General features: G+C 45.5%; 2 protein-coding genes across 8 annotated transcripts in view; both read right to left on the bottom strand.

Moving 5' to 3' along the window:
* Positions 1–3,801, bottom strand: part of CC3H8orf89 (chromosome C3 C8orf89 homolog) — a 30,878-nt gene extending 27,077 nt beyond the window's left edge. For 2 of the 6 annotated variants that reach the window (XR_006706576.1, XR_006706577.1), the window contains exon 1: positions 3,491–3,801. The gene's annotated coding sequence lies outside the window, so the exon portion shown is untranslated. The remainder of the gene's footprint in view (positions 1–3,490) is intronic. The other 4 variants (XM_045454912.1, XM_045454915.1, XM_045454913.1 and 1 more) reach the window with 3 other exon arrangements.
* Positions 3,802–8,041: 4,240 nt separating this feature from the next.
* Positions 8,042–12,392, bottom strand: RPL7 (ribosomal protein L7). 2 transcript variants are annotated; one of them, XM_045454910.1, is made up of 7 exons: positions 11,538–12,392; positions 10,681–10,789; positions 10,216–10,382; positions 9,550–9,687; positions 9,314–9,423; positions 8,833–9,042; positions 8,042–8,512 (listed from the first exon to the last, which is right to left on the bottom strand). In XM_045454910.1, the coding sequence occupies exons 1-6, from the start codon at positions 11,756–11,758 to the stop codon at positions 8,834–8,836; spliced, it is 954 nt and encodes a 317-aa protein (XP_045310866.1). In that variant the 5' UTR covers positions 11,759–12,392; the 3' UTR covers positions 8,042–8,512; position 8,833. The 2 variants fall into 2 exon arrangements, with proteins under 2 accessions (XP_045310866.1, XP_045310867.1); XM_045454911.1 differs by having other exon boundaries at positions 11,169–11,540.
* Between the last annotated feature and the right edge of the window lie 479 nt (positions 12,393–12,871).

Raw genomic sequence — 12,871 nt, 5'->3', positions numbered from 1 at the left:
GCAGGGCTTGAAATCCCGAACTGTGAGATCATGACCTGAGCTGAGATCAAGAGTCAGACACTCAACCGACTGAGCTACCCAGGCGCCCCCATGATGATAAATCCTGATGATAAAGCTGTGTTTCATTTCTGTGGTACAACAGAGAGCATTTGCTAACCTAACCAGATTGGGAAAGTGGGAGCCTTGCTTTTGTTTTGAGCGAGGGATGGTCAAGCGCAGTCCCATGGGTTTTCCTAAGTAGAAATTGTGACACAGAAGGTGGAATGTCTACTAAAACTCTTGCTCCTCCAGAGAATAGAGTTGTTTCTGAGAAATGGCTACCTCCCCGTGATCAGAACTTGAGTGAGTGTAATGTGTAGTACTCTCTGCAAGAAGCTTTTAAGAAGCAGGTCCGCTTTCTCCGTACTTTCTCCCTTCCCTTCTGCTGACTGCAGTGACATAATAGGGAAGTGTTAATAAATGGTAGAGTCTGGGTCCTGCAACCAATTGGCACAAAGCTGCCTGCTGACCAGGAATACCTGCCTTGGAATTGCTAGGTGAGCAAGAATAAACTTTTGCATGTTAAGTCACTAAAACGTTGAGGTCTGTTTGTCATCATATCTAGCAACAGACTAATACATGCCCAAGTGTGACGACATTAGCTCACTTATTCAAATATACTAAGCATGTACTATGTGCGAATCAATATGCCATGTGCATGACAAATACGAAGATGAACTAAATAGAGATTCTGCCTTCACATAAGTTCCAATCCAAAAGGAAAAACAGTAGCCACTCATACAACTGTAAGAGAAGGCAAAGTGTGACATTACAGCCTGAGGGGAGATAGCTATCTCACATCAGGAGGGTTAAAAGAAGGCAGATATTATTTTCACATAGAAGTTCCAAGAAGACTTGGAAAAGCTAGAAAATGACATTCAGATAGAATTTAGACAGGCAGAAATGTTGGTATGGGCATTCCAGGAAAAGATATAGATGTGAAAGATGCCCTGGAGAACAGAGGGGGTTCAGATAGGGGTGCTGTGAGAGATAAAGAAATGGCAGATTGGGGAGATCACAGACGAACCTGAATGCCAGCCAATGTGGTTTGCACTTCCTTCTTTGAGCAACAGGAAGGCACTGGTGGGGTTTTGAACAGAGGTGCGGCAAATTCACAGCTAAGCTTTAGGAAGATTGATCTGGCAGAGACTGGATCTAAGTTAAGAGGTTACTATACTAAAAAGAAGCCAGAGGGCTTACATTAGAGTAGCAACAGTGAGAATACAAGTTGATTGAGTTTAGGAGGTACAGCAAAGACAAAAGAGTCAAAGATGACTGAGACTGTGAACTTGGGTGACCAAGAGAATTATGAATTACATGCAAAGAGAAATTGCTAGTCTAGGGGTGGAGAGCAACAGAGAGCTCAGTTTTAGATAAAAGGAGTGCGGGACATCCAGGCTGAGCTATGGAAACTGGATCTAAATTGTAGGAATTGAGGACTGTAGCTTTGGTTGGGAGAAGAAATTTTGAGTTATCTGTTCACCTAGTAAGAATTAAGGCCAGAGACTGGATTAAAGTTGCCAAAGAAGACTTGAGAGGGAGAAGAAAGCCAGATTTCCTTAAAATGTACACAAACGAGGAAGATAAAGAAAAGGCTGAGAGGTGATTGGAGAGGCAGACAATACAGAGAAACGAGAATCATCGAAAGCACTGCACCGTGTCCAATTCTATAGGAGTTGGGAGCGGAAAGAGCTGCTAATAACACTGTAGCACCAAAAGCACGATCTCATTTAATCTTCAAACAACCCGATGAAACACAATTCTCCGGTCAATTACTGACCAGGAATTCATACCCAACAAAGAACACATTTTATTTAATTGGAGTAAAATGAGTCTGGATGCTAATCTTGATTCTGCCCTTCAGTGGCTGCATAACTATAGGGTCATGAAGAAAATAACAGTGCCTCAGATTCTCATAGGGTTAGTGAGAATTAAATTTCAAAATGCATGTAAAGTTTTCAGCACAGTGCTGGACATGTGATAAACATACAGCAAGTGGAAACTATGTTTTTAATTTTTTTTTTAAATAATAATGAACACAGATTTTTCCCAACACGGTCTGTTGATGGAAATATAAATTAGTAAAGAGTTTTTGTAAGGCAAGATGCTACCAAAAATTTTTTACATACACACATCTGACCCAGCAATTCTGCTTCAAGGAATTCATTTTATAGAACTGTTCCCATGTATGGGAATGTTCACCGTTGCATTATTTGTAATAAGGAAAGATTGGAACCAATCTTAATGAGGAATGGTTAGGTAAATTACAATACAATAAATTACATACGGATCACCTCTACCACATCAATGCAGACCTAAATAAACTGAGAGGAAAGGTATCTGCCACATGTCAAGTGAAAAGGACAACTTCTCAAAAGATATGATTCCAATGATGATAGAAAAAACAGATGCAAAAAGAGTAGAAAGATAAACACTAAAATAATTCTAAGAAGTCTTAGAAAGAAAGAAGGAAAAGGTAAAGAGGGCTTTCATCTCTAAGGCTATATACTTCTGTTTGAATGACAACTACTAATGTATTATAATGTAATTTCAAAAATGTAAGAACTTAAAAAAAGAAATGTCAGGAGTATTTTTGAAGAAATGCCGCCGGAAAGGGCGATTTAAATTCACCATTAGCAATGCAGATAAAAGTCAAAGCAGGGCAGGAATTCTTGTGCTTCGCAGAGGACAATACCCTGAAAATGGTGGCCAAATTCCATTTCTTGGACAGAGGCTTCCGTTTTCATGTTTAATGACCCCAAAAAGGTTGTAGGGCAGAATGACCCATACAATAGAACAGACTCTTTACATTGCACAATTTTTTTCTAGTATTTTTAACCCACGAAAAAAGTAACCAACAACAAACTCCAGGTAAATCAGAAATGGCACAAAGCAAAATCGGCGGTGAAAACGGGGCCAGAGCTAAGACGCTGACCGTCCCAAGCTCTGCTGCACAGGGCGGGGTGCAAGAGGGAAAGTGAGGGAAGTATGGTGGCAGTCAAGGGCAGAGGGTAAACACATTCTCCCTCGCCCCGCTTCAGTTTAAATCCTGGGCGGGCTGGAGGGCCACCCTGTAAGGGCGTGTCCACTTGACGCACGGATGTCCACGCTACAGCCTGTATGGAGCTTGAGGAGTGTGGACACGTACAGATCTGGCAGGCCGGTCCTCAGTGCCCGGGTTTCGTCCTGTCTCTCCGCTTCACCCGACCCCGCCCAGCAGGCTTGGTCCGGTCCTTCAGCCCCCGCATACCCCCCAGCTCCCCTCCAAGTGCGTCAAGAGAATCCCTGGAGTGACCCACGAGCCTCGCTGGGCTAGTTTCCCCTGCCCAGGAAGGGGCCTGACCAGCTGACCTCTTGGGCCCCCACCTCCCCTTCAGCCCTGCCCCTGCAAGGTCCTCTGCCCCCCCGGAGCCCCTCGGCCGGGGCTCCCCCGGAGATCGCCCGCACTCACTGTCCCCACAGATCCACCGCGGAGGGGCGGGGCTTCTTCGCGTGCCTGGACCTCGGCGGTGGTGCCCAGGTCTGAGGCTCCCGCGGCGGGACCAACGGAGGCAGCGGACAGCGCGGGAGCCAGCGACGGCCCCCAGCTGACCCGAGCCCCTGGCTCAACCCGGCCTGGACGCCGGGCTGGCCGTGGCGGCGGGGCGGGGCGGGCAGCCCGTCGCTCTCAGGGGCGCGGCTCTCGGGGCGAACATGCTCGGCGGCCGGCAGCCCGGCGACGCTCGGGAGCGCGGCACGCCCGCCGCTCAGCCCCGCCCGGCCCGGCCTGCGGCTCCGGTGGCTGCAGCCCCGCCCGCCCGTTGCGTGCCGGTTGCCAGGCGCTAGGGGCTTCCGGCTGCCTCCCGCGCGAGGTCACCGGCCGCGGCCCCAGTAGCAGGGACCAACAGTTGGGGTGCCGCGCCAGGAAAGCACTTGGGCGGCTAGGAGGCCGCTAAGACTCACTCGACAACTACTATCGGTGCCACGGCCTTTGCAGTCACAGCTGCAGGGGTGGGAGGGAGGGTGCTGAAACAAGGCCGGGTGTATAGGAGTCAGTGGTGGCACAAGGTCAGTGGGGCACGAAAAGTTGTGTCATGCATCGACAGGGTGGGTAGTGGGCGGCTGGACCAGGTTGGTGATATGCAGTTCCCTGGGTTGCATTTTTAAGATTCAAACTAACCAGGCTCTCCGGTGTATTGATGAGTCTGGAACTTTCAAACAGCCCAGCAATACTTGCCCAGCCCATCTTAGGTTAAGTGACAGTCATCCCCGCCCCACCCCCCACCCCCAGTCCCCTCACCATAGCAACCCGCATTCCATGTTCTATATGTCCTTTGTCTAAGTTCTTTGGTGAAAGGTTAGGTGTCCTCTCCCGTTAAGCCTAGCACCTTGACTTGCGCGGTAGGATCTTAGCATCAATACTTTTGCCAAATTATATTCTAAACCCTCTGCCTCCATTTCTTGACCCCAAATAGGGCTGCAAGTTTAGCCCTAGTAAAATACACGGTTTCAGGTTCCACAAAACTGAAGGTGCTCCCAAACACACTTTTCTGTTTTCATCAAGCTCCCTACTCACCTTCCTTAGCTCCTCTGGTTAAGAAAACTCAAATTAGGCCTGGAACCTAATACTAGCCACACCACTTATTTGGGTGATCCTGGGGAAGGGAAAGTTAACCCCTCATCTTAAAAATGGGGACAGTGGTATACTTACCTAATGGAATAGGCTGCACATTAAAACTCACGTGGAGAATTTAAAGGGCAAGCCCTGGGACCCATCCCCCAATTAATCGGTTTTGTGATTGCAAAATGGAGGCAACTGAGGGAGGATTATGTGGATTAAGTGTACACTAGCAGTCAATACGTGATCAACTGTTATTAAATGGTCTGCTCTTGAGTTTTGCTATCACATCTGCCACTGCATTGTCTCCCAACTGTTGGCTCCTGCCTGCTCTTCTATCACCAGGTGTCCAAATTCTACCTCCTTTGTGAAATTTCCCAATCTGCACAGCATGAACCATCTCCTATATTCCCCTAACACGCTGTTCTATTTTCACAAACTATTATCCCTACACAATAACTCACTTTTTGAGTCCTTTACAGTAATACATATACCCATGAACCCACAATGCAGGCGCCACTCCTCTCAGCATTCATCAAGAATAACATGCCAGCAACTGGAAAATCCAAATTTTAAATTGCTATTACTTTTTGGTTCATTCATTTACTTTTAGTGTTTACTTATTTTTGAGAGAGAGAGTGCAAGCTGGGGAAGGGCAGAGAGAGAGAGAGAGAGAGAGAGAGAGAGAGAGAGAGAGAGAGAAAGAAACACAGAATGGAAAGCAGGCTCCAGGCTCTGTCAGCAGAGCTAATGCAGGGCTTGAACTCACGAACCGCGAGATCATGACCTAAGCTGAAGTTTGACACTTAATGGACTGAGCCACCCAAGCGCCCCAAAATTGCTATTACTCTTAAGAGGCTTGAGTCAATCAAAAAAGCAAAAGGCCTGCAATGCAACAGGTCTATTCTAAGTGCTAGAACAGAAGGCAAATGCTCAAACCTTACAGTGGTTTCGGTACATATTCTCAAAACTTTGAGTGGCTGTGAAAAGCAACAAGAATAAATGGAAAAAGTATTGCAGGTAATAAAAAGTACTATGAAAAATACAGGGTTATATGGAGATGTGTCAGAGAAAAAACCCTTTTCCAGAACGAAAAAGAAACAACGTACAAAGACCTGAGGGCTGAGTGTTCCAGACAGAAGATTACAAGGGCCAAGACCCTACATTAGAAGCTTGTCATTTTTGAGGAACAAGAAAAAATATAGCTACCAGCTATAAAGATCACATAGCCCTCCCAAAACACTTCCCTGCCATGATTTCTGGAACCTGCCAACACGCTGCTTAATGTAGAGACTTTGCTGATGTACTTAAATTAAGGAATTTGAGATGGAGAGATTATCCTGGATTATCTGGGTGGCACAATTTGATCACAAGGGTTCTTATAAGAGGCAGGAGGCAGAGGATCAGAGCCAGTGATGATGGAAGAATGGAAGGAGAGATTGATTACACTTTGAAGACTGAACCATGGCCTGCCTATAAGCCAAGAAATGCCAAGTGGTTGCTAGAAAATGGAAGAAAATGATTCTCTTCTAGCCTTCAGAGCTAGGGTAGGCAGGCCTACTGACACCGATTTAGCCCAGTAAAACCAAATCTAGATTTCTTAAACCCTGAAATTGTTAAAGACAATAAATCTGAGTTTTAAGTCAAAGTTTGTAATTTGTTACAGCACCAACAGTAAACAAAAACTTAGCACCTACTCTGTCAGGTACTGGTTAGGAGGGACAAAAAGGCTGGCCTTACATGTTTTATTACCCTAGAGAAGGGAGGCACTGTATGAAAGCAATGTTTTGGCTGGTTTGATACCAAATCTGTAATGCAAACAGTGGGGGTAGAATGTTGTCAATTTCCCCCACAGGTTGTCCCAACACCCCAAAAAGCAGATACATCTAGACATCCCTGTAGCACTTATCTCACATTACTTGCGTTGTCTACCTTGCCCGTTAGACTGACACACGAGAAAGTAGAGGCCATCTCCATTTGTATCCCCCTGCAAGGTGCTCACGTTGCATAGTATTTACTTAGTACTTTTAGCCAGGAACTGCTGTAAGCGTTTTACATGAACTGACATTAAAATCCTATGGTATTATGCACAATTTCCCCTATTTTGCGAAGAAACAGATTTATTGGCCCAAATGATTAAGTGAAGGCTGGGTATGAACCAGTTTGGCTTCAGAGCCAGCACTCAATCCAGCCAACCACGAAGGAACTTTCAAAGGTAAGTAATTTGAGGGAACACCTGCTAAAAAACCAGTGAGCACAACTAAACTTTGCAACTTGAAGAGACTGGGGTAATTAGCAGAAGATTTTTATGAAGCTGGAATGTTAAAGGGTAGAAATGCAAATTTACATTTGTGGGGTGAATTTTTGTAGGACAACCTGCTGGGCAGGACCCAGACTTTCAAAGTTTGGTTAGCCTTCTAGTGGACAGTCCCTTTTAGGTGACATTTTAGGAGGTAGCTTTTCTAAGTTAGCTTTTCCAGCTGCATTTCATGAAGTTTTAACAGTTCACAAAATATTTTCATACCCCTTTTCTGAAGCAAGTGTTTGAGAGTTTTCTATGGTGGTATTAGACATCTGCCAACTCCTCCCTACTCAGCCTCTGGCCCCACTTTGAAAGTAATTTATATGGAGAACTGGATTTCCCAGAGGGAAAACAGAAAAGTGCCTGCAGAGAACACACATACAGCCAATATACTTTGTCAGTTTTATCCTACACGTTCCTATTCCTTACCAGCTTCAAAAGCTTCGCTACTTTGCGTGATGTGTCCACCATTCGTGGGCTATTGACAAATGTACCAGACTATTCATAGTGTTTACCAAGATACCCTATTTCTTGCAAAACCCTGCCACACTCAAACATGTAACACTGATTTTATAAAGAATCTTCTCAATTTTTCTGAATTCACTGACCATAAACTCACTAATTCAGAGAGATTGCTTCCAAGTCTAGAGAATTTGAATTACTAAATATAAATACTAAGAAGTAATGATCCTAGTGCAAGTGTCAAAGGAATGAACAGGGCACCTGTTCATCACACCACTGGCACAATGAAGACTGCAAAAACTTCTTTTATTAGATGTACTTACTTCACATGTTCTATACCGAAAACCTGCAGCTCACTAATCTGAGATATATACAATATATAAAAATGTTACGTATAAAATACCTAATCTTTTCTATTTCAAGCTTTTGCTCACTAGTTTCATTAGGAGTTCTGAGGGTGCTCCAAAATAAGTGGCATCCATGGGCAGCAATTTCATTTTTCCTTTTCTAACATATATAATGGTATTATCAGAAACTCACCTGGATAGGTGAAGATACACAGCAAAAAACAAAAAAGGAATGCAAAAGGAAAACATGTTCACACACTATTTTATAGAAAAACCAAGCCTCAGCAGATGGAATTTCATCAACAGTATAATTCAATTTTTATTACCTTACCTATAAATCATGCACATAAGTCTATGAAACAGGCTTTCTTAGAACAGACCCATCTTGGCTAACTCAGTGGCACAATTGAAAAGTGAAAAATTAAAAAAAAAAAAAAAAAGTGAAAAGATATTTTCTTTTCACAAAAGAGTTTTTAATAAACCCAAGGAATGTTTTCCACCAAAATACAAACCAGACCCCAGTTTCGTACACAAAGGCAAAACTTGGCACAGTTCATTCGATCCCTGGAGCCTGCTTGGGATTCTCTCTCAAAATAAATAAAAATTTTAAAAGTTTAAGAAAAAGATGGCTTACTCTTATCACACATCAAGATTTGTCCCAATAGTTAAAGGTCAGCAGAGTCTAGCAAAAAGTCACAACACATTTTAATTTGAAAGTAGTCCTTTATTAACTGACCAGATTACAAAAATAATCATGGTGGATACCTGAAAGGGGGGGAAAAAAAACTCATTAAAGAAACCACCTCGATAGATTAGAATTAACATAAATGAGTAAATTATAAGAAAGTACTTCAATTTCCATTAAGTAGGATAAAACCCTGGGCCTTTTCTTTCCTCCATAATGCCCTCAAAAGGAAGGAACAATCAAACCAACTGTACAGATAACATGGTTGGCTTTTCCCCCTTAAACAATATTGCTTAGAACCCAACCAGACCCTTATCAACATTTAACGGAAAAAGTAGGAGACTAACACCACTTTTACCCTTATTACTAAGTAAACTTCTATCGAGATGAAGCTACTCACCTTAGTTCATTCTTCTAATAAGCCTATTGATCTGGTCTTCCCTGTTGCCAGCATCTCCACCTTCTACAAAATGGGTGGTCTTCTTCTTCATTCCCCCTCGTGGAGAAGATAACTTGAAGGGCCATAAAAAGTTGTTTGCTTCTTTGAAACGTTTTCCAACAGTGTAGATCTCATGAATCAGATCCTCCATGCAGATGATGCCGTATTTACCTGAACATTAAGATCATTAAAAATTGCTAGCTGTTTTTACAGATTAAGATATCCAGCAAGGACAATCAGAGGCTATGATAGTTTAAAGTAAATTAAGAATAAAGCAACAAAGAAGGAAATACACGGCTGTATTTACAAATACTCAAGCCAACGAAATCTTAACTTACATCTTCCATAAACTTCTGCACTGTAGAGAACATGGGAAGATTCGTTGATAGAAAAATCAACTTTGTCTAATTATCAAACCTTTCCCCAAATAGGTAGAACCTACCAAGAGATCGAGCGATCAATGTGTTATCTGTCAGGGCAATTCGCTTCTTGTTGATTTTGCCATAACCACGCTTGTAGATCAATTCATTCACTGACTTCAGGTTTGGGTACCTGATATATGAAAAACAGACATAAATGACCAAATATAATAAGGTTATCACCATCAGAACACCTCAAATGCACCTCGTCAACAGAGCCAATTTGCCAAAAAGAACTCAAAGGAAAAGACAGACTTACCCCCATGCAATATATGGTTCCACAATCCTTAGCATGTTAACTGAAGCCTTGTTGAGCTTAACAAAGGTGCCGTTGAAGATCTGGCGAAGGCGAAGAAGCTGCAACACCTTTCGAACCTTTGGGCTCACACCATTGATACTGCAGTGAAAAAAAAAGGACTAAATGCACTGAGCTTTAACCCAATTATTAATAGAGAATAAGAAAGTAACCATTATGATTCGGCACAACTCAAGTCCCACCTAAATAAACAGGAATTGTTACGAAGACCACTGGCATTTCTTAGCTTATTCTAGCCGGTGTCCCAACCTGCCTCTTTCACAAATAAGTGAAAGATACATACATACCTTTGATACATACCTTTGACACTTCAAACTTCCCGAGGCCCTTTTACCCCATCCTACCTTTGTATTTGTCTTTGTTAGCTTTTTTTTGAAAATAATATCCAGGACACTGAACAAAACTCAGATGCTCAGAGAGCTTTGGACACAGCACTTGCAACTAAACCATTAAAATACTACCCACCCCCCCCCACCCCGTTCTAGCTATGACCAAAATATCTCTATTCCAATGTTCCAGAACCAACGCTCCCAAGAAGTTAACGGGAAGTTTTGCTGAGACTGTGTAACTTTCCCTTCAAAACCAGAATGCGGTTAAAACTGAACTTACCCTCGGATCCTGATGACAAATGCCAGTTTGGGTTCTGCAGGTACGTAGAAGTTGCCAGCTTTTCTTGCCATTCTAGCCATTCTAATCTCAGTTCTGTACATCTGCCTGTATTCCTTGTGGTAATGCTTAGCTTTTTCATAAATAAGCTTCCTCCTTGCCTTTCGAAGCTGAAAACCAATACCAGTTACTCATCTGATTCTTAGCTCCCAAATACAGTCACCACCACCCGTTCTTCAGAAGAAAGAGTAATTTCCCCTTGAAACTTTTCCTTGTCAGAGCATGCGTTAACATTTCAACGTACAGACACTACCTCCAATTAAAAACACTTTTAAAAAGCCGATGATCCAGCTCACTGGTACAGTAGGTGAAGTTCACAAGCCTTGCTGAGAAAGAACACTCACCTATTTTCAACCTAAACACAAGGCCTCTCTTTACAGGTTAAGTGCCTTAAAAAAATTTACCTACCATTTTTTGGGCAAATTTCTTTCTCAGACGCTTGATCTTCAACTCTGCGAAATTCCTTCGCTTTTTCTTGAGAGTTTCCGGCACAGCAGGAACCTTCTTTTTCTTCTCTCTGGCGTTAGCAAGCAGAACTTTATTAATAGTTCAAACAGCACACAATACCGCATTACTCTTGTATTGCACAGGCTTTGCCATTTAGCAGCACTACCGTCACTGGCTCTAAACATTTCTATCTTCAGCTGCTCTCTAGCAGGTTATGGTGAAAAATAGAGTTTAGAGAGTTTTTATACCGATAATCTTCGCCTTTAACACAGACCACTTCACTTAAATACACAGAATTCACAGAAAATACAATAAATTCACATCTGTCCTGACCTCCGACAACTAAAATATCCACAACAAAGTTAACACAGACTGAGAAACTACTGCAAGAAGGGGGCCTGGAATTCTCAAGAAAATTAACAAACAAACAAACACCTCCCAGCTACCACCTTGGTTCAGGTCTGAAGTTCCACATGCTAAAAGCAAAGGCCTGACGACGGGGACGACTGGGCCAAATACGAGCTAAGATGACCGCAATTCAAAGGTTCTGCACCTCCCTTGAAAGGGAATTGGAAAACTCGCCGGTCCCGCACGTAGTTAGGCTTTCACACCGCGTTCCCAGTATCTCCAAAACCTCTGACCCAAGGCCATCTGCATCCTATCTTTGCCCGGCGCCCCCACCAGCGTCACAGGGCGTCACAAACACACAGACAAATGGGCAAAGGTACAGGCTACAGCCAGACCGAGGGAAAACGAGACAAAAAGTCGCTGGATTCGTGGATGGAGAAGGATTCTCGAGTGGGCGAGGAGCTACTTACTCTGCACCCTCCATGGTTCCAGCCGGAAAAAGAGGAAGTTTGCGCATGCGCGCTGTCCACTTAAAGACGACAAGAGCGAAGCCCCACAACTCAGAGGTGTCCCAGGATAAGCCAGAAAAGAACTCGGAACTGAGAACTCGTCTTGCAGACGCAAAATTGAGAACTGCCTGATTCAGCCCCTTACGATCGACTTTCGGGTAAAATTTGTATGGGAAATACATGCATCCACTAGACTCTTTAATCAATATGACAAGAGCACAGAGTGCTGACACCTTTACTACTCGGGGTCCTAGTCTCTAGGCTGCGTTGACAGGGTACCTTCTCGTATTCCACCCAGTAATGTACGCAAATGACACGCCACACAGGCGCGAACTACAAATCCCGGCATGCCCCATTTTCACTGCGTGGGGAGGGCAAGGCTTGACTGGGACTGTAGGCAACCACTGCAGTGGTGATTACAGCCAGGGAAAACGAGAGCCTTTTGGCCCACGTTCCGGATGGTTAGGTGCGATTCTAAGTCGCTTCCGAGACCCGGCTTTTGACGGGCTTCTCGGCTCTGCCAGCCCCAGCCATAAACCGGCACTCTACTGCCGCGCTGCCGAGGTCCTTCTATTCGTTCCGCCAGCCTGCAGGGCTGTCTTCCGCGGCGCCTGATCACAGGGGTGACCGTCCGAGTCCCACGCTTAACCAAAGTGGCGAAATAGGGACAAGCGAGGACCCGACGGCAGGAGGAGGATGGCCCGGGCACTGCAGACCGTCAGGCCTGGCCAGCGGAGGCCGGGACACCCCAAGGCAGGGGGCGTGAGCTGTGTAGGGAGGTGCGACGAGGGCTGGAGGCTGCAGCCACGGCCATGTGAGAGGGGCTGCCCCGCCGCGGTTCGGCGGACGGCTGCGGGCGGGCGGGGGGCTGGGCCGGGGGCGGGGTGCGCCCGGGGGCGGGGAGGGCCGAGCGGAGGGAGGGCCGATGCCGCCGCCGGCTCTTCCCGGTCGAGGGTTATATAGCTCGGAGCGTGGAGCCCGCTCAGAGGCGGCCGGGAGCGCTCCGACTTGCAAGCGGCGCTGCGCTGCGGAGCCCAGTGCCCAAGTGACAGCCGTGGGGAGTGCAGGGCAGGGGACACGAGACCAAGGGGGCAGCTGCAAGCCGTTGGGCAGCGGTCGACTGCGCCGAGCGAGTCGCCCCTTCCCGGCGCTCCCGCTGCCCCGCACCCCACTCTCCCACCCTCTCGCAACTTGGGTCAAGTTGACAACTCCCGAGGCGGCCGGCGGGCCCGTGCGGTCTCCGCTGCGCGCCCCTCCCCCGGGGTGAGAGGGAGCCGCCGCGCCGGCTCCGGGGA

This window comes from Leopardus geoffroyi, chromosome C3, assembly GCF_018350155.1.
Source record: "Leopardus geoffroyi isolate Oge1 chromosome C3, O.geoffroyi_Oge1_pat1.0, whole genome shotgun sequence".
Classification (NCBI taxonomy): Eukaryota; Metazoa; Chordata; class Mammalia; order Carnivora; family Felidae; genus Leopardus; species Leopardus geoffroyi.
Note: the sequence above shows the minus strand (reverse complement) of the source record. Positions and strands in the feature narration are given on the sequence as shown.